The sequence below is a fragment of the Anolis carolinensis genome, chromosome 1, assembly GCF_035594765.1.
Source record: "Anolis carolinensis isolate JA03-04 chromosome 1, rAnoCar3.1.pri, whole genome shotgun sequence".
Taxonomy (NCBI): domain Eukaryota; kingdom Metazoa; phylum Chordata; class Lepidosauria; order Squamata; family Dactyloidae; genus Anolis; species Anolis carolinensis.
In genome coordinates this window covers 318836784-318858684 of record NC_085841.1, presented here as the reverse complement: position 1 = coordinate 318858684, position 21901 = coordinate 318836784, and the positions used below count along the sequence as shown (strand labels likewise).

General features: G+C 38.6%; 1 protein-coding gene across 3 annotated transcripts in view; it reads right to left on the bottom strand.

Annotated features, from left to right (window-relative positions):
* The window catches only part of dph6 (diphthamine biosynthesis 6), a 320194-nt gene that overhangs the window by 110074 nt on the left and 188219 nt on the right, over positions 1-21901 (bottom strand). For all 3 annotated transcript variants that reach the window (XM_062968214.1, XM_008103108.3, XM_008103101.3), the window contains exon 13: positions 4852-5088. In XM_062968214.1, the coding sequence (XP_062824284.1) occupies positions 4852-5088 (237 nt within the window). The remainder of the gene's footprint in view (positions 1-4851; positions 5089-21901) is intronic.

Here is a 21901-nt window from a genome sequence, read left to right as displayed (position 1 = left end):
TCACAACAACACCTGTTATAGAACTCCAATATGCCAACGATAATATAGTCTTGCACATTCAGAAGAAGACCTACAGACACTCTAAACACCTTTGCAGAAGCATACGAGAAGCTCAGCCTCTCATTGAACATCGAGAAAACCAAAGTACTCTTCCAGCAGTCCCCAGCCAATCCCTTTGCAATGTCAGAAATACAGCTTAATGGTGTAACATTAGAAAATGTTGACTATTTCTGCAACCTTGGCAGCTAACTCTCTGCAAAAGTCAACATTGACACTGAAATACAACATCGCCTGAGCTTGGTCAGTGCAGTATTTTTTCCGAATGAAACAGAGAGTCTTTGAGGATCAAGACATCAGTCCTGCATCTGTAGGAATACCAAGGTGCTTGTTTATAAAGTTATTGTCCTCCCAACCCTGTTATATGCCTGCAAAACGTTAACCTATACAGACTTCACACTCAACTCCTGGAACGATTCCACCAGTGTTGCCTTTGAAAAATCTTTCAAATTTCTCAGAAAGACAGGTGGACAAATGTCAGCATGCTGGAAGAAGCAAAGACCACCAGTATTGAAGCGATGCTCCTAAGCCATCAACTCCACTGGACTGACTATGTTGTCCAAATGCAGGATCACCATCTCCCAAAGCAATTACTATACTCTCAACTCAAGAATGGAAAATGGAATGTTGGTGGACAGGAAAAGAGATTTAAAGATGGGATAAAGCTAACCTTAAAAACTGTGGCAAAGACACCAAGAACTAGGAAGCCCTGGCCCTTAAGCACTCTAGCTGGAGTTCAACTGTGCTATGGAATTTGCAGAGGTACGAATGGAGGGTGAAAGGGAAAAATGTGCCAAGAGGAAGGCGCGTCAAGCCAACTCTAACCGGGACAGCATTCCACCTGGAAATCTATGTCCTCACTGTGGAAGAACATGTGGGTCAAGAACAGGGTTCAACAGTCACCTACGTATCCACTGCCAGGACACTACACTTGGAGGGCCAGCATACTTGGACAACGAGGAATCACCCAAGTAAGTAAGTAAAGCTCAACGTAGACCAAATTAAAGAGATCCTGTACAATGGGTCTATTGTAGAGACCTGCTTTCTCACATATTCATTTTTTAAAATTCAGTAAATCTGAGTACTGTACCATGAAATGATCTCAAACTGACTTCTTTTTACAGAGCGGTATTGCAAAATGACCCGTGTGCTATTTTGTTTGTACAGTTCTTCAGAAACAGTAGTTGCCGGAAGCATTATGACTCTTCCTTACCATTAGGCACACATGTATACTTAACCTACCCATTTTCTTTCCAGTTATTGATTTGCAGAAGTAATTGGGGATGCAGTTATAAGACAGAAGAGTAGGATGTTTCAAGCAACATGTAAGAATAAGCAATACAAAAATGTTTGAATGTGGGATACAAAGGAATTTCCTGCTTTGTTTTACTCGACTCTTCTCCCTTCCTATCAAGCAGCAGGAATTGTAATATGAGCCATATCAACAAGTATAAAAAAGGTGGGTGACTGGACAATATAAATGATGAAAATTGCCATTTGACAGCTATAAACAAGTGGCAACAGCAGATGAAACTAAGAGATTATCAGGTGGCATTTAAAAATAAATAAATTCAGGCACAGATGGGTTTACCTTTACAGAAAAAAAATCTGGGATGGCCTCTCATCAGTTTATCTTAGATACATGTCCAAGCAGCAAATTATATGTGAAAGCACAGAAAGGAGGCTGTGAAACCAAAAGAAAAAAACAGGAAGGAGTGCTTATAGTGTGCCAGTTGAGATTATATTCCAAGAAACCATGTTGATTTAAGAAGAAAAACACACTATTGAAATGGGACACAGAAAGCAAAATACATACTACATAAGTTTCAGACAACAGGCTTATCATTTCTGGTAGTACTAGGAATTGAACCATCACAAATTTTGGGTACCAAGTCTACCATTTAGGGTAGGGCTCTAGGAAATGTATATACAGTGTTTTCCCATTTTCCATTTTTCCAATAGGTAAGCATTGTAACTGAATATCTTTTCAGCCATGGTCAAACATCTCAATTATTGTCCAGGATCTCTTTCTTCCCTCTAGTTCTTAACTGCACTACTAATACAACCCATTTAAAACAATATTTTGCTTAAAAAATCAGCAATAACATAGCAGGAATCTTCGTAAGAGTGAACTGTACTGCAGGACTGTCGGATTTTATTTAACTACTCCCTTCCTCTCAGCAAAATGGATACAGTGACAATAGTATTACATTGCCACGTTGGCATAACCATAGCTTATTCCTATATTCCTCTCCAGAAGCACTGATAGTAAAGAGATGAACTGCTTGTAATGGTAGCTGCATTCCACATCAGAATATTTTTTGGGGGTGGGGGGTGGGTGGAATTATAATCTAAACTAGAAAGATAATGTGCTATGTGTGAACTGCTACCTCACAGGACAGGCAGATTTCTGTCTAACCACAATTACACCAAAGCATTGGGCGTCTAAATTGTGTTTGGTTTGGAAAGGAGTAACACTTTTCTGGAGATAACTTTTCCATGGGGAAAACAAAAAAAAATAGGGTGAAGAAGAGGAAAAAAGAAGATGAAGAGTAAACATCGACCAGAAAGTTGGGGCAACTCTCTGATTCCAGCCAATAAAAGGCAGTAGTCGTCTAGTTTCTCACAAAAGAAATGATCAGAATCATGTCTGCATATTTTGCCTCAAAGTTGTTTCCTAAAAATATCATTTTTTCAAGAACAGTGGGGAACCAGAAGTTTTGATGTGGATTTCTGCACATGAAGAAGCACCCACCTTTCAATCCAACTCTTCCCATGGTGAGAAGTCAAGAAAAACACTGACATACACAGGGATCAACCTCAGTATTTCTAATCATGTTAGTCAGTGCATCTCAAATAAATATGAAGAATTCCAATAATTGTAGATGCAGGTGGAAGGAAGGGTAGAATTGTGAAGCTGTTGACGGACAGAAGATTATTTCAATGTAGAAAAAGTAATATAAATATTAGTATAAGGGGTAAACAAGATAATACATAATTCTTATGGTTTTCTGAAAGGATTGAGCTAAATTGTTCCACAATCTAATAATCTTCCAACTGAGATAATACTCCAGACATAGGTTTGTGTAGTCCACAGAAACTTTGGTCAAAATGGTTAGTATTTAAAGTATCATAGCCTAAAACAAACTGTTACTATTGCAATTGGAAGTGAATTTAATGGAATCACTGTAGCTGAGTTTTACAATTATATTTAAGGCAATATGTTCATCAATGATCATTGTGCATTAAAACACTGATTTTATATGTCATGATCTATATTACAGTTCTTTGTATAGGCCTGACTGTGGTGCAGCTGGTTAGTAGCCAGCTGCAATAAATCACTACTGACCGAGAGGTCATGAGTTCGAAACCAGCCCGGGTCGAATTGAGTACCCAACCATTAAATAGCCTAGATCATTGTTGCCCTAAGCAACAGAAAGACAGTAGGAAATTTAGGTGGGGAGGCTAATTTAAGTAATTTACATCACCATAAAAATGTCCAGATATGTGCGGAAGAATGAGGAAGTACTCCATCAAGGACTTGGTGTCACAGTGGATGATTAAGCAGCAGCTCCCCCTGTGGCCGGAATCGAGCATACCCTCATGAAGCCAGAAGCTGGAAAATGTTAAATTGCTTTTGTGTCTGTCTGTATGTCGTATGTCTAATGGCATGTAATGTTTGCCATGTATATGTACATTGTGATCTGCCCTGAGTCCCCTTTGAGGTGAGAAGGGCAGAATACAAATACTGTAAATAAATGTGATGTCCTCTGTGGGACTCCGTTTCCAAAGCGCATGGAAACGGAACCCAGAATGCATGGGATGGTACTTAGAAGGGCTCACACAGGGAATTGCAACTGAAAAGGTATTTCAGACAGGAACAATCTACAGTCAATTTTTATGAGTAAACCCAAATAAAAGTCAGCTATTGAAGTTTGTCAAGTAAGAGACCTGGTTAAAAATATTCTTATGGAAAATGTGGTGCTGGAGGTGGTGGAGGAAAAAATTAAGAATCCCCCCTCAAAAAACCCCCTCCCAAAATATAATGGAGTACGGTCTATGTTTTAAGTTACTTTAACTTTTGTAAGATGTATTATTATACTGTGATTTTATTGTGTTTTTATTGATGTAATAACTGTTTTGGGCTTGTCCCAGTGTAAGACTCCCCAAGTCCTTTGGGAGATGGAGCGGGGTATAAATAAAGTAGTAGTAGTAGTAGTAGTAGTAGTTGTTATTATTATTATTATTATTATTATTATTATTATTATTATTATTATTATTGAGTACAAAAAGTCTTACGGCAGCTAATCATTTTCAGGTATTGAGATGCCTTTCCTTAAAAAGGAAGAAAAACATTTTTAGCATATATATCATCTCTAAAATAAATCTAGAGTTCACAAACTGCAGTAAGAAACTATCCTACCATTCTAAAGAAATAAATATGGACACATTTATTTCCAACATGGAATTTTCCAGATAGATTGGATTGCTCTTACAGTCTTTAACTTATTGCTTTTGGGAATTAAGACAAACTTGGTGATGAATATAACTTTCTATTAGGCAATTTTCTGTTCCAGTTGTGCACAGCCACTTATGAGCCGCAAGATAACAGCTCAATCAAACCTTATTATATCAGTCTTACTTGCGCCTTAGCAAAATGCACAGAGAATATTCTGATATTGTATCAAGTCATGGGAAAAAATAAAACACATCTCATAAACTCTTATCTTCAAAGCAAAAAAAAGAAAAGAAAGCGGCATTACACATACATTTTCTTTCTTTTATTACACATACCTTTTTGAGTTCTCTTAATTTCTTCTGCCACACAGCTTGAGCGACAGAAATATATTTGCTTTCAGTTACATAACAGTTTGCCACAAGTATATGGTGGAGTTCTGCTCTCATGGCTTTCAGGACTTTTTCAACATGGTTTAAGGAAAGCAAAGCCTCAGCTTCCACACCAGCATTTGTAAGCTGCATAGTACATGGCACTAATGCAATCTGTCCAGCGCAGTACAAAACATCTCCAATCTGCAAGAGAATAAAAGTATGGAAAAGCATGAGGGGAAAAAAGAAAGGAGAATTGTCCTTCTGAATCTTTTATGAGATTTTATTAAAATTATCTTTTAGTCACGTACAGAAGGAGCAAGTATAATAGTGCAAAGGTTATTTTTGACGAGAATTTTGTTACATCATAAAGAGTAAAGCATTTTAATAAGCTTGAACCTGAAAGTTAATAAATGCATGTCCACGTATGCACAACCACCTTCAAAGAAATCATCAATGAACTGAAGAGGCAAACCCAGAAATATGTAAATTTAACCTTTCATAATGTCATAATATTTCCATGATATCAGTGAAAGGTTTTATATCCTGTTTCAAATAAATGTGTTTACAACTTGTCAACCTGGAGTACACAGAAGATGCAGGGGGTAGTTGGCAAGAGTTCTCATGGATTTTAAGTAACAGTAATCATTAATTTATAGCAACCATTCCCATTAATTTTCATGGCAAGTTCACATCATTGCTGTGGCACATGGGCCCCACAATGCAATTTTTACCTCCATCCCGCAAATATGATATTTGTTCAAACATTTAGCTGTTTTAAGGACTGAAACATTTTGAGATTTAGTGTGTATGCATATAATAATAATAATAATAATAATAATAATAATAATAATAATAATAACTTTATCTATATTCCGCCCTATCTCCCTGTGGAGACTCAGGGTGGTTTCCAACAAGAAACAGCAAACATTCAATCCCACACCAACAAAAACACTGCTATGAGAATTTAAACAAAGACATCACAGGAAATTTTTAAAAATTCAACTGCTAAGCATTAAAAGACAAGAAATTGGAATTTAAAACCATTAATAATATAAATTTAAAGTCCAGAGCCAACGTAGCCAGTAAAGTAAGCCATTTCTGATTCCGTGGTAACAGTGCTGTATAATGTGCACAAATACATTATGGAATGCATCAATGTGAGATGTATTAATTTGTAGGTTTAATTTAAATGAACTATATAATTTCCATAAACACAACGCCCATCTGCATTAAGGTCCAAAAAACCCACTTCCTTTCCTCTGCTCAAAGGCCCCATCTACACTACCATACAATGAAGTTTGAAACTGCATTATATGAGTCTATACTGACTGTAAAATGCAGTTTCAAATTGCATTATATGACACTGTAGATGGGGCCTTAGACTGCCTTATCCAAAGGGTGTAAGGCAGTTCCACCATATCCTGGCCTTACTCTTGAACACTCAAGACGGTGGTAATGGCCAACAGCACTTTCTTTTAGTTTTATCTTTTTCCTTAGCTGTGTGCTTTCTCTGACAACTCAGACTTGGCCTCTATCATTTTTTCTCTAATTCCTCTTAGTGAGTTTGTTTAACAGAAGCTTTCCCTTGAAGACAATGGACAAATTGAATGGTTCAGAATATGCTGGTTGCTTTGGTCAGAGCTTAAAAATGGTCTTTTTGAAGCTAACTCTGGGATGGGTATTTCAATAACTCTAATTTTTTTATTTTACAAAAACAATGTGCAACTTGTTGGTAACATGATATTCTTTTAAAAAAATTAACTCCAAAAAACTATTCAGCATAGAGAATCTTGGTCCAAGTGCCCAACCCTCCATGGTATTTTCCCAAATTGTGCCTTAAAGTGTCAAGTAGCATTACTCAAAATGTTAATGTTATAATGCTTAAATACTGATATTATAATGCTCTTACCTTTTTAGTCCAAATCTGGAAGGAAATATTTGAGAGGCTGAAATAATTTTGAGGAAAGAGATCCACAAGCTGATAGAACCTTTGAAGTTCAGACAAAAATCCAGAGACCAATGAATGACATAAAAGCCACCAGTTGCAATTGGCTTAGTACTTAAAATTCCAGCTCTGACTGGAATACTGTTAAGAGGAAATGATCACATCACATCCTTTCCCAGCTTCAGTGGGACCTACTGTGTTTCTTTCCAGCTTGATTCTTGGGGCTATGATTGGCTGCAAAGTCCTAAATGACTAAGATCTTGAATATCTTAAAGATTACTTTTGCCCATATAAGACTGACTGATCATTTCCATAGTTTATAATAGCTTTCTAAGGGCCCTTCCAGACAGGCCCTATATCCTAGGATCAGATCCCAGGTTTTCTGTTTATCTCTGATTGTTTGGCAGTGCAGATTCATATAATCCAGTTTAAAGCAGAAAACCCGGGATCAGATCCTGGGTATAGGGACTGTTTGGAAGGGCCCTAGGAAAAGGAAATCTGGACCCACGGTTGCTTTTTCTTAAGTCAGCTTGCATTTCAAAGTTTTTATTTTTAAAAGCTTCTTTCTTTTTTGTTTTGACATTTGTTTTATTTTATTACCACTTGTTTGTAAATTTTCTGACTATTGGCAGGATAATATAACAAATAAATCAGCATCTGTAACCAGGACTCATGTTAGAATATTATATGTGCTGATCCACAAAATATCATGGTCATCTTATCAAAATACAGCAAGTTTGACTATAATACACAAGTTGCATTTACTAAAAGGTCTGTTAAATTGTGATCCAAAAATAAGACAACATATAGGGAAAGGTTTAGGTGCAAATCTCATGAAAATATTACAGATAGCTAAGGTGTTTAATTTGCCACAAAATGCAATGATTGCATTTTTATTATAAGCATAAATGGCATTGGAAAACATAACTGTAAGTATTTATGGCAGGGGTATACTCCCCAAGACTCTGGAGCCCTTCCTGAAAAGTGAAAAGATCCCTAATAATAACCAAGCTAATAATGCTTGATTTGCCTTGCACAGCTTACTGCAGCAGTCAAAAGTTATACAATTGCTTCTCTCCTCTCCCTCACCTTTGTCTCACCTTAATATATAACTTCTTGCAAATACTCCAATTCACTTCGTCCATATACCTCACTCACTCCTGTCCCAGTTTAAAATTCCTTCACTGCTATCCCCTCCTTAAAGCCCCTTCACCTCACTAAAATTTCGACCCTCAAAAATCCCTCCACCCACCTCACTCTTGTCCTGTCTCAAAATCTTATCCTTGCATTTTCTCTTTCTATTCACCTGACTTCTGGCTTAAAATCTCAGCCCTGGCTTGCAAATATCCCCCCTACTTCTATCAACCTCACTTGGCAGAAGAACTGAATGGGTAAGATGTAGGGAGGCAGGGTTGCCGCTTAAGAGTTGAGATGTGGAGTGAGCTTACCACATCTCACCAAATCTAAGGTGCACTTTCCCCTCATTGTAAGGGCCCCAAAAATGGGCATGTTAGATTCAATAGCAACTTCCATGCACCAAGAGAGGAGGAGGAGAACCCCAGCCCTAAATGCTCCTGGTTTGGGGATTTTTATTTTTTTTAAAAACCAACAGTCTTACCTCCAAGAGAGGAGAAGGAGGAGTCTGGCTGAGCTAATCACCACTTCCTGCTTCTGCTCCCCCCCACCAGGCCCATAGACTTATTAAAAAATACCCATGCAATCACGATGACTTCTACATTTCTTCACATGTGGAAATCATCTTATTTGGATTAGTCTTATTTTTCAAAATCTATGGTATTATGCACATTTAAATTATTTAAATGAAAATATTCCAATAATTTTAAGAAACTTAAACCTTAAAAATGAGTGATGGAATACAGTATTTTGAATATTCAAAACAAAATTAGGTAGTAGACAATTAAGAGTTCATGTTCTGTAAATGGTATTCCTTCACTGACTAACTGTGTCATGGTCAATTTGTATTGTAAAAAAGCATTCATTATAGCATAACTTACTATAACTGACAATCATACTACAAAAGTAATTCTAATATCACATAACTAATCATAACAAGACCTGGTGTTCAACCTAAGGAAAATGGATCAGATGACTGAGAAGGGGAAATGCAGCCCAAATAAATAAATAAATAAATAATGCAGGAATACCTAGCTACTCTTAATAAATTCAAGTCTCTGAGAACAGATGAACTATGTATAAGGGGATTAAAAGAACTGGCAGAAGGAATCTCAGAAGTACAGACAATTATCTTTGAGAATTCCTGGAGAACAGGAGAAGTTCCAGCATATTGAAGAATGGCAAATATTGACTTCAGTTTTTTAAAGCATGAAAGCAACCAACCAACCAACAAATAAAACTGCACATGCGACCCTCATTGATAAGGCAGAAATCATCACCAGAAGACGCAAACACTGAAATCAGCCATTGAGTGAAATAACAGAATAAAAAATTATGAACATCAAAGGACAATTCTCCACTGCTTCATGAAAATTGTAAAAAGGTCATACCTGCACTCTAAATTGTATCATAAGATAAATTTACTTAGTATTTATTTATTTATTTACAACATTTATACCCTGCCCTTCTCATCCGAGGGGACTCAAGGTGGCTTACAAAAATTGGCAAAATTTTATGCCCAAAATGCAATCATAAAAACAAAACAATATAAACAGATCCATTAATAACATTGTTAAAACACATTATAAAAAATATGAAAAAATAAATAAATTATGTTTGAGAAATTTGCATAACGTTTTGCATGCACAATTTGAAAACAAAAAAGCCCGCACACAACCTGATGTCCTAAAAGACATGGCAATCAAATCATGTGGCAAACCCATATGCAGCTCCAAATCTGTCCTTATAAAGCTGCCTATATCTCATACATGTAACTATTAGAAGAGTATGTTAAACTATTTGGCAATCAAATTCTATGATTAGCAGAAGAGAGGGAAGGGGCGAAAGGAAAATACTAGATCAACTGACATTAATCAACTGTATTTTTAAATTGTTTAAGATGTCTAAGATATTGTTCTGTCATGCTATATATAACCAAAAAGTTGGAAGAAAAATGAAAGCAATTAATATTTTTGTTAAAAGAACAAATGGGTTTTTGTATGATGTGTGTGTGTGTGTGTGTGTGTGCGCTATTTAAAAATATGTGCCACTGAACAAGGGAGTCTAGCCAGCTATCAAGTGGCATATTGACAAGATGAGCAAAAATTCCAGAAAGAAATTATTCAGAGGGATAGTATTTATTTCTTCAGACGGGTTTATTCCAAGGCTAATTCCACAAACAAGGTGAAGCCCTGGTGTGGGTCATTCACATTATTCCATCAAAAAGCCTTCCTACAATTTGACCTCGATTTTACGTCCCCATCACCCCCCCTCCACTAAAAATTAATTATCATTTAGAAGGAGCTGTTCAACCAGTTCATTTCCCCTATTCTTGAACAGATTGTTTGAGACATAATATGAATACTAATTACTGATAAAATATCTGTCAGTGTTTTGAAATATGTACCAAGATAACACCGTCTTAAAAGTCTCCCAGATACTTTTCATAAAATTAACCCACAAGTTTAGTTTAGTTTAAAAAAATCAAATCCGGTTGCTTTAGAGAAAAATGGCACAACTTTTGGCTACAATTCGGAGGTCTCTGTTTTCCTTTCTGAAATATTTTCTCCAATTATTTTAATGAAACCTAATAGGATTATAGGTGGTGGTTATAGATAATGTAATTTAAGGAAAATACTCTCAATACTGTGGCAACCATTTTATAAAACTGCCTTTCAAATAATGGGTGGAATCTTCTTTTCAATATATATGTATCCTCCTTAGAAGAAAGCCACAGGTTTCTAAAGACTGAATGCTGCTAAGTGGATTATCTCAACCTTCCTCCAAGGCACAAAGTAGTCTACATGATTGTCCTTCTGCCTTTTAAGTTTCAAAAACAGCACGGCCTAGATCTTGCATGGGAGATGTAGCTTATGATATGTAGTTATGTTCTGTCTCCTGTCCCTAAAACACACGTTAAAAGGAAAGTAGCTGTACCAACTAAAGGTGGAGGGCTGGAGGTGTCATTCTTTACTGCTCCACCAACTCCTACAGCTGGTGTGTCTTCCTGGCTTTTAAAGTTGGCTTAAGGGACATATTTGTAACCATGGCAAAGGTGTCATGATCATAAATGAGATTACCAAAATTTATGAAAATTAAGCAGAAACGTAGTGACTGGCCCAAGGCTGTCCAGCAAACTTCATGACCAAGTAGGGTGATGCTTATAAGCACTATTTTATGTATACCTAAGATATGAGATGGGTAACACAGGGTAGTCTTTCTCTGGGCACTTGTTTCAGTACCACAGCAGGCCCCAAAAGAAGATATTGCTGTCTTCATGTTTTTCTCCAGGTTTCGTGTCCAGGCAAATGATAGTATGCCACATCTCATCTTGGGTAGAGTAGATATATGTTAATGAGTGATGTTCACTTGTAACTTCTAAAACAAGGATGGGCCACTGTGAATTGGCTGAGAGAAGTCAATATTCCATCCCACAGCCACACCACAGGTTTCAGGAACCTATACAAGGAATCCTTGCCAAAGCGGCTGCTCACCAGTCACAAAGTCAGTTAGTTCAGGGTCATACACACTAATCAGTCTGACAGAGAAAGCAAAGGAATAGTCAGAGTTTAGTCCAGGGTTCAAGCCAAACAGTATCAACAAATCCAAATAATCTTCCAAAGAATAATCAAATCCAACAAGAGTCATGGTTCAAGGCATGCATATTCAATCCAACAGGAGTCAAGGTCCACGACAAAATCTCACCAACTGGGATTCTGGCTATGCAGTTCAACAAAAGTTGCACCCAGTATCAAACCAGTCCAGCCTTCAGCTCTTTATGCTACTTTCCCAAGTGCTATCACCTGTTGGCTCTCTGCTGAGCCAGCTCCTCAGCTAAATGCCCTCAGTTCTCAATTGCAGCGGAGCTAGGATGCTTAACTCCGGCTCTTCCACTAGAGTTTTGACCCTGTCCTCCTTATTATCTCAAGGCTCCTGAATCACCTCCGCAGAGCTAGTGTTTCCAGGATCAGGTTGCTGCTCCAACTCTGCTACAGACTCAGATGCTGGGTAGAGATGCCCATCATTGTCGTCTTCAGATTGATCCCAACACAGGCCACTCACCACCGGATTTTATCATAATACCTCAATTTGTCTCTGATTCATCTCTAAAATTGCAACAAAAAGTGCTGTCATAGCACTTCCTGTCAACAACCTGGCGTGAAAAGGGATATAAATCAAGGTATTTGAGTGGTGGTAAGGTCAAGGAATGCTTCCAGAGGTTGGGGAAGGATTGCAACTTTAATAAACAAAATAAAAAATCTGACAAGCTGAATGGTTAGAAATACTAAGATAGCAGGTTTCATGGGAGCTTTGTACCTTCTTAAATAAATACTGAATTAAAATATTCTAAATTGCTTATATGGCTGACTGAAAATCAATATAGTATACTCTGCAGAGATAATGAAGGTAATTGATGAACAAAACTAGCTACTAATTAAATGTGTGATTTGCAAGCACAAAACAGCATTGAAAGATGAAAGTTGAACAATATGGAAATGTGACTGGCCTAGGAAGCATTACATTTTAGCTCTGTGACAAGGTCTCATTGACAGCACGCACCACATATAAAGAAGAAAATATCAAGTATGGATATATCTCCAGTGCTTAAACATGACACTGAACAAGCAGTCAGATACATGCATGAGTCAAACTATCACTGAAGCTCTATACCTGGCTGAAGCTAAGGGCTGATCAAAACATGGCACTTAGGGCCCTTCTATACTGTCATATACTCCAGAATATCAAAGCAGACAATCCACATTATCTGAATTGGATTATATGAGTCAGCATTGCCAGATATTTGGAATAAGCAGAAAACCTGGGATCGGACCCTGGGATATGGGACCTGTCGGGAAGTGCCCTGAGTTTACATTGCCACATAATCCAGTTCAAAGCAGATAATCTGGATTTTATACAGCTGTGTAGAAGGGGCCTTAGTAACTAAAGAGAGGAAATATTCTCCATTCAGTACTTAACTAACATTCATTGAAACTTATACAAGCCACCTGTGATTACAGGGGTAACATCCATCCATCTTGCTCTTGGTCGACCCCTCTTCCTTTTTTCTTCCATTTTCCCCAGCATCATTATCTTCTCGTTATGTGGCCAAAGTACTTCATCTTTGCCTCTAATATCCTTCCCTTCAGTAAGCAGTCAGGCATTATTTCCTGGAGTATGGACTGGTTTGATCTTCTTGCAGTCCAAGGCACTCTCAGAATTTTCCTCCAACACCACAGTTCAAAAGTGTCTATCTTCCTTCACTCAGCCTTCCATATGGCCCAGCTCTCGCATCTATAGGTTACTTCAGGGAATACCATTGCTTTAACTATGTGGGCTTTTGTTACCGGTGTGATGTCTCTACTCAATATAATAGAGACCTTTAAATACAGAATAGGAATATGATCTAAATTATTTAGACGAGCAACAGCGGACTACTAAAAGTAACCAAGGCATTCTCTCTTTAGCACTTTAAAAATAATACTATATTGTATTTGCTGATAAATAATACATATTATAATATAAAAATAACACTATATTGTATTTGTGTGTTTGTATGTGTCTTTAAGTTGCCTGTTGACTTATGGAGACCCTGTGAATTTCATACCCATTTCCTAAGACAAGAAATACTCAGAGGTGGTTTTGCCAGTTCTTTGCTCTGAAATACCTGCCCCTAAAAAAAAACAGAAGCAGTATGCAATCAACTATCATCTTTGTTCAGCTGAGTGCATGATGCCATTTAAGAGGTTAAAGTTCGCACAAAAATCAGTGGCACCCTCCCACCCCCAACCCAAGTCAAATAACCCACCATTATGCTCAGTCAAGGTAAATAAGCACAACTGACAATGTGTTAATTGGCTGCCTCTGGTCAGCCGTCTGTACCTCTGACCTTATAGAGAGTTTAAATCAATTAAAACTTCAGGCAATAAAGACCTCTCACTGATCAAGTTAGATAGAAATTATCTTTTCTAAAAGGATTACAGCTTTAAGGTGGTTTGACTTTAATTTAATATATGATAATTCCTGCTTCTTGCATTCCTTGTATTTAGCTAATGGTGAAATTGCATTTAGTAATGTAGATTCTTTTATTAAACTTTCTAAGGCAAACAGAGTTTTCAGAAAGTTTTTCCTGAAACAATTTACTGTATGTTTGTTTAATTTACGAAAACACTGATCTATTTGCCATAGTGAGTTATGGTGCCATACACTATGAACAATACACAGCAGATATGCAGATTCATGATACATGCAGGTTTTAAATTTAAAATGTAGGAAACAGATAGTATCATCTCCCTGGTGATACTAATGTATTGTCTTTTGTACTTGCAAACAAAAGACATTTTTTGTTGTTGTCCACTACTGATTTCCCTTTGCAAAGATAACTCACAAACATGAACATTTGTTTCCTATTCCTGTGATAAATGTTTAATTCCAAACTTGAATAGTGGATTACTTCATTTATACCTGCTCATTCAGATTGATGGCTCTCAACCTTTGATAATTCAGATGTTTTGGATTTCAACACCAACCAGGAATTATGGGGTGCCATGTCCAAAACATCTGGAGGACCAAAGACTGAAAACTATTGATCTTGACTGAAATTTGAAGGATTTAGAAAAAGATAACTCATGATTTACTACCTTTTCAAGGATAGTAACATCCCAGTGATACTGTACTTTATTATTTCCTCAGCAACTTTGTCTGTAGATTTCATTTCTCAGGGTGGTCCGCAAGAAGGTCGTACTGGTTCATGGCATGGTGGCATCTTTGTCTATGCCTGGGCCCTCGGTGTACTCTCCTTCCTTTTCGGTGCCCCTGGTTTCAGCCTTTGGTGCCAGGAGAGGAAGGGGAATGCGCCGACAGCCTAGGCGCCAAAGAGGATGCCGCTGCACCACAGACCAAAAAGTATTCAAAACATTTTGTAAATGAAAGTAAATAAATAACATTTATTATTCAAAGTGTTATATTTATTCATATCATGATCTGATCACCATGCTCAATATATCCCATGCGCATGGGGGTATTGGGATAACGATACAAAAGGTTTGCTAGGGTAGATCCTCTCTCACTTATACTCAGCTCCCCCCCCCCCCCCCCTGTATCAAAATCCTGGCTACTGTCCTGTTCTTTTGTAATCTTCAGTACATTTAGTTTATAATTGTCCTAATAAACAAGTTTTCTCTCAGAACTTCTGGTTGGTGTCTAGCTTGCAGCTTTGAATCTCCAATCCTCCCCTCCATTCCCCAGACATCCTAGTAGTCTCTCCTTTGCATCTTTAACTCAGTTTTCCATCCTGGGAGATCTTTCAAGAGACAAAGGCCTTGGGGTGTCTGGTTGATATCATCTGTAACTTGTTAGATCACACTAACCCTACAAAAAACAAGGTCCCACTTGAACAGTACCATCCCTAAAATATTGACTAACATTACTGATAGTGTAATGTTAATGGCGTTCCATGCAGTCATGCCAGCCACATGACCTTGGAGGTGTCTACTGACAACGCCGGCTCTTTGGCTTAGAAATGGAGATGAGCACCAATCCCCAGAGTCAGACATGACTGGACTTAACGCCAGGGGAAACCTTTACCTTTACCTACTGATAGTGTACTGCAAAGGAGATCAGGTGCCTTAGTCACCATTGTCAAGGTTAACCTGTAGCATTTTATTAAAATCTGTGTTTGTTCATGTATTTTAGACCCTTGGCACTGATTTCTTTTAGCAAATATTTTGTATTAACATATTGTTTTGTGACATTGTCCCATAGACCAATGAAACTAATTACAAAGCTCACATGTCCAGTTTTGAGCATAAAAAGCATACTATGCAGTCATGTCACTTGCTTGTTCCACATCCTTCAATAAATTAAAGAATTTTACCTGGCAAAGAACAAGCAAATAAAGAATAAAAACAAACAAGAATTTATTTTATTTATTTATTTTGTTTTATACCCCATCCTCTCTCCCTCATAGAAGGACTCAGAGCGGCTAAAATAAACCCTAAGTGAAAATTCTTGGGAGGGGCATTCCATACCATGCTTCCTCGAAAATAAGACAGTGTCTTATATTCATTTTTGTTCCCAAAGACACGCTAGGTCTTATTTTCAGGGGATATCTTATTTTGCTCCTTCTTCCTCCACTGAGGAAGGTGCATGCAGCACAAAGGAGTAGGAGGGAAAGGCATGTGCCTTCTGTTGCACCCCTAGGCTGCAGAGACACCTTAAAACCACACGGGAGCCCCAGGCTATAAGCAATGTAAGCTGTTTATTGAAAATAATTTGTAAGCATTAGCAAATCAAAGTTTCAAAGTCAATAAAACAAGGTTTTAGTCCACAAGGTATGAGGCACTCGAGAATCTTGAAGCAAGGGTCCAAAGAAATCCAAACACAAGAATAAACTTAAATCAAGGTAATCAATATTAGTCCAAGGAACAGGATCATGAACTAGAACAAAGACCAGGATCATGAACTGGCGTGAAGAATAGATCATGAACTGGAACAAAGAATAGGATCTTGAACTGGAACAAGAGATTCAAAATGCAAGGCTTTCAGGAACATGACTTGATAATCCAAAATACCGAGGAACAAGAACAAGAACTGGAACAAAACTCAACATACAAGGCTTACAGGAACTTGGCATGAAAGTCCAAAGGAAACATGAAACAAAAGTCCATGAAGCAGGATCAAACCTCTCAATGAGCAAAGTTACCACCTCTGAACTTACTATCAGAAGCACTTCCTCTTAAAGCTAAAATCAGGGCTCTTTCCGTGGGAAGTTTGCTCAAAACTCTTTCTCATTAGAAACCGTTTGCTCCTTCTCAAAACCGCCCTTTCTTGTGTCTGTTGACATATTGCTTTCTTTCTGTCAATCTCATTACTCTTATCAAGACTGGAATGTCCATCTGCCAAGGGATAACTCGACCTTGACTCTCCCAAGGAATGCGGTTTAAGCTGCCTGCTTGAAACCATTGTATGCCTGCTACCAGAATCCTCAGTATCAGCAGCCTCATCTAACTTTGGCTGTTAAGGAACAGCAGCCTCATCTAACTCTAGCTGTACAGAATCATTTACCTCTGGCTTCATGGGAATCCTAGGTCCCAACCCAGATTCATCTGACAGGTCAGGTGCAGGTACTATCACAAACTGAACAGGCCCAAACCCAGGCTCACCTGACAGCTCAGATACAGGCTGGAATACAACACCTTCATTGGCAGAGGAGGAGGGAGCTGCCGCTGCCGATGAAGGCACGTGCTAGGAGGATAAGGAGGGAAAGGTGAGCACCTTTCCTTCCTCCTTCGCTCCGCAGGTGCCTTCCTTGGTGGTGGCGGCGGCTCCCTCCTCCTAGGTCTTACTTTCGGGGGATGCCTTATATTTGGCAGCTCACCAAAACTTTTACTAGGTCTTATTTTCAGGGGATGTCTTATTTTTGGGGAAACACTGTAGATCTAGCGCATCACCTATTTTTTCCACTATAGGCCACTAGAGAAAACCCTCTGGCAAATATCATAGGATATCATAGGATGAGTGCAGGCTGCTTTGGAGATAATGGCCTAGCTGCACATTACCCAAAAACAAATGTATCCAGTGAGGGACATGAGAGAAGCCTCCCCGCAGGATCGTGACACACCTGGGCATCACCTGGGCAACATCTTTGTAGACGGCTGATTCTCTCACAACCAGAAGCAACTTGCAACATGCAAACAAAAATAAATAAATAAATAAATATATCCAGGGGTTTCTTTTCCCCACCAAATGACAAATTTGAGGATAAATGCATCATAGAATGTGGGCCACTGTTTTTTTTTCCTGTCAGAAACTGCATTATTCCAAATTTCTGTCCATATCCACTTTCCCTTTGCTTCAGCATTCTAAAGATTATTTGTTTTTAGAATTCCCATGGAGAAGTGAAATAAATTTTTGGCCAAGAAACAGATAAGGAAGGGATTAAATACACTCTTTCTTCCTGCTTTTTCTCTAGACTTCCTATTCATAAAGTGCCCCTTCCTTTTAAGACAGTCTTTTATACACTTCCAAGAGTACAAAGTCCAACAAATTCCTCACTTGCCTTGCAGACAATTTTATGGTCCAGAAGGTAGAAGAGGCAACAAGGGGATCAGCAACTCTTGATCTAATCTTAACAAATGTGGAAGACCTGATCAATACAGTTGAAGTGGTTGGATCCTTAGGGGCAAGTGACCATGTGCTCCTGGAGTTTGCAATACAAAGGAATGCTGAAACTAAGACAAGTCAAACATGCATTCTGGACTTTAAGAGAGCTGACTTCCAAAAAATGAAGGAATTACTGAGCGGCATCCCATGGATGCCAATATTAAAAAACAAGGGAGTTAAGGATGGATGGGAGTTTTTCAAAAGTGAAATACTCAAGGCGCAAATGCAAACAGTGCCAACAAAGAAGAAAAATAAGACAAATGCAAAGAAGCCAGAATGGATGTCCAAAGAACTTCTAACTGAGCTAAAGCTCAAAAGTGACATGCACAAGAAGTGGAAAAGGGGAGAAATCACCAAAGAAGAATTCAAACGTATAGCCAACACCTGTAGGGAAAAGGTTCGCAAGGCTAAAGCACAAAATGAGCTCAGGCTTGCCAGGGACATAAAAAACAACAAAAAAGGTTTTTTTGCTTACGTTGGTAGAAAAAGGAAGAAAAAGGAGGCAATAGGGCCACTGCAAGGAGAAGATGGGATGATGGTGACAGGGGATAGGGAAAAGGCAGAACTGCTTAATACCTTCTTTGCCTCGGTCTTCTCACAAAAAGAAAGCCATCTTCAACCTCAGCAACATGGAATGGATGAAGGATTGGGGGAAATCCAACCCCAAATAGGGAAACAAGTTGTCCAGGAACACCTGGCCACTCTAAACGAATTCAAGTCGCCAGGGCCAGATCAGCTACATCCAAGAGTATTGAAGGAACTAGCGGAAGTTATTTCAGAACCACTGGCAATCATCTTCGAGAGTTCTTGGAGAACAGGAGAAGTCCCAGCAGATTGGAGGAGGGCGAATATGGTCCCTATCTTCAAGAAGGGAAAAAAGAACGACCCAAACAATTACCGTCCGGTCAGCCTCACATCAATACCAGGCAAGATTCTGGAAAAGATCATTAAGGAAGTGGTCTGCAAACACTTAGAAACAAATGCGGTCATTGCTAATAGTCGATATGGATTTACCAATGACAAGTCATGCCAGACTAATCTGATCTCTTTTTTCGATAGAGTTACGAGTTGGGTCGATACAGGGAATGCCATGGATGTAGCGTACCTGGATTTCAGTAAGGCCTTCAACAAAGTCCCCCACGACCTTCTGGCAAACAAACTAGTAAAATGTGGGCTAGACAAAACTACGATTAGGTGGATCTGTAATTGGCTAAGCGAACGAACCCAAAGGGTGCTCACCAATGCGTCGTCTTCATCATGGAAAGAAGTGACAAGTGGAGTGCCGCAGGGTTCCGTCCTGGGCCCAGTTCTGTTCAACATCTTTAATAACGACTTAGACGAAGGGTTAGAAGGCACGATCATCAAGTTTGCAGACGACACCAAACTAGGAGGGATAGCTAACACTCCAGAAGACAGGAGCAGTATTCAAAACGATCTTGACAGACTAGAGAGATGGGCCGAAACTAACAAAATGAAGTTCAACAGGGACAAATGCAAGATACTTCACTTTGGCAGAAAAAATGGAAATCAAAGATACAGAATGGGGGACGCCTGGCTTGACAGCAGTGTGTGCGAAAAAGACCTTGGAGTCCTCGTGGACAACAAGTTAAACATGAGCCTACAATGTGATGCGGCAGCTAAAAAAGCCAATGGGATTTTGGCCTGCATCAATAGGGGAACAGCGTCTAGATCCAGGGAAGTCATGCTCCCCCTCTATTCTGCCTTGGTCAGACTACACCTGGAATACTGTGTCCAATTTTGGGCACCGCAGTTGAAGGGAGATGTTGACAAGCTGGAAAGCGTCCAGAGGAGGGCGACTAAAATGATTAAGGGTCTGGAGAACAAGCCCTATGAGGAGAGGCTTAAAGAGCTGGGTATGTTTAGCCTGCAGAAGAGAAGGCTGAGAGGAGACATGATAGCCATGTACAAATACGTGAGGGGAAGTCATAGGGAGGAGGGAGCAAGCTTATTTTCTGCTGCCCTGCAGACTAGGACACAGAACAATGGCTTCAAACTACAGGAAAGGAGATTCCACCTGAACATCAGGAAGAACTTCCTCACTGTGAGGGCTGTTCGGCAGTGGAACTCTCTCCCCCAGACTGTGGTGGAGGCTCCTTCTTTGGAAGCTTTTAAGCAGAGGCTTTGAATGCGATTTCCTGCTTCTTAGCGGGGGGTTGGACTAGATGGCCCATGAGGTCTCTTCCAACTCTACTATTCTATGATTCTATGATTCTATACATGCAGTTATTGTGTTTCTCTCTTCTTCTATATGTACAGACCTCTCCAGAGGAGTCTCCCCAGATAAGTATGACTTCTCAGCCCAAAAGGCAGACCTCTCCCCAACTAGTTGTCCTCCTGTCCAGTACTGAAGAACCAATTTTAAAAGTCCTTTAAAAAGTATATAAAGTTCTAAAACACAGACTTTTGTGCAAGTGTGCACATCTATATCTGTCAGTTCTGAGTGATAAACAAATTTAAAGTATAATCTAAAGTTGCAATCCAAAGAAATAAACCACCACTTCAATTTTTTAAAACAGAGATTGGAAACTAAAAGAAAAAGTACAAATACTAAAAAATCAGAGCTCATCCAATATTACATAAAACATGGCTAGTTAGGCAACAGAATTCAAGTGGTATAAATCTGCACTTTAAAACTTGCAGTAAGATCTGTATTTTTAATAGTATATGATCGAAGACAATAATTTAAATGAGTATTGATATAAACTTTTAGCCAAAGGAATGCAGAAGGTTTAAATGAAAATAATCCCAACATATTAACTTGGGACAAGTTGGGGTGCCATAGGGCCTGATGCTAGGTCTGATTTTGTTTAACAGCTTTATTAATACAATGGAAGATAGGATTAGCAGCATACTAATGAAATCCACAGAGCACACTAAATTGGAGAGTGCTATTAACATAAATAAGAATAAAGAAATAACACCAAAGGCTGCAGAGAGGTTAGAAATATCAGCTGGAAATAAAAGCATGGGATTTGATGGGTAAATGCAAAGAAACATTAGGTACAGTGGATCAAATCTTTGAAACATATTGAAAGGAAGTGAGAGAAATTGTTAGGAAGGAAGATGAAAGTGACCCATAGCAATGGAGATTACAGGCAGAAATTTAGCCATATTGTTACATTGGGATACTGGCTTTATATTTTAAGACACCATAATAAAAGATCAGGGAATTGACAGGCATACTAGATTATTGCCTCCAGTTGTAGAGACCTGAGAAGCAGAGTGATGCTAGAAAAATTTATAGTAGAGAAACAAGCTAACCCCTGAAGGTCTTGACTGATAAGGAAAGATTTTAAGAGAAAGCTAATGACTATGAAAACCTGATAACAACAATCATATTTTGAAGATAGCCTCACTATAGAAAAGTAGGGGAAAATAACTGAGACAAAGAGATGTAGTGAATACTTTAAGATGACTCATCATTATTATTTACTGAGATGTTTTCTAACAGAATACAGACGATATGATTCCTTGCCCTAAGGAATCATATTTCATATGGAATGTATATTCAGCGGACCTTGTATGACTTCTGTCAGAATGAGTGATAGTTCATTTTAAGACAAATAGATGGTATCTTGCAAATTCCAAAGCATTAAGGAACAAAATGGGAAGGTGGCATCATTTCTTGGACTGGCTTCTGTTGGTAGAAGAATAGACAAGCTGCCCAAAATATCCAGAGAGAGAAGGAAAAGCTGCACCTCAAGTGTATAGGACAAGACTGCTGTCAAAAAGTATTTATTTAAAACACTTATA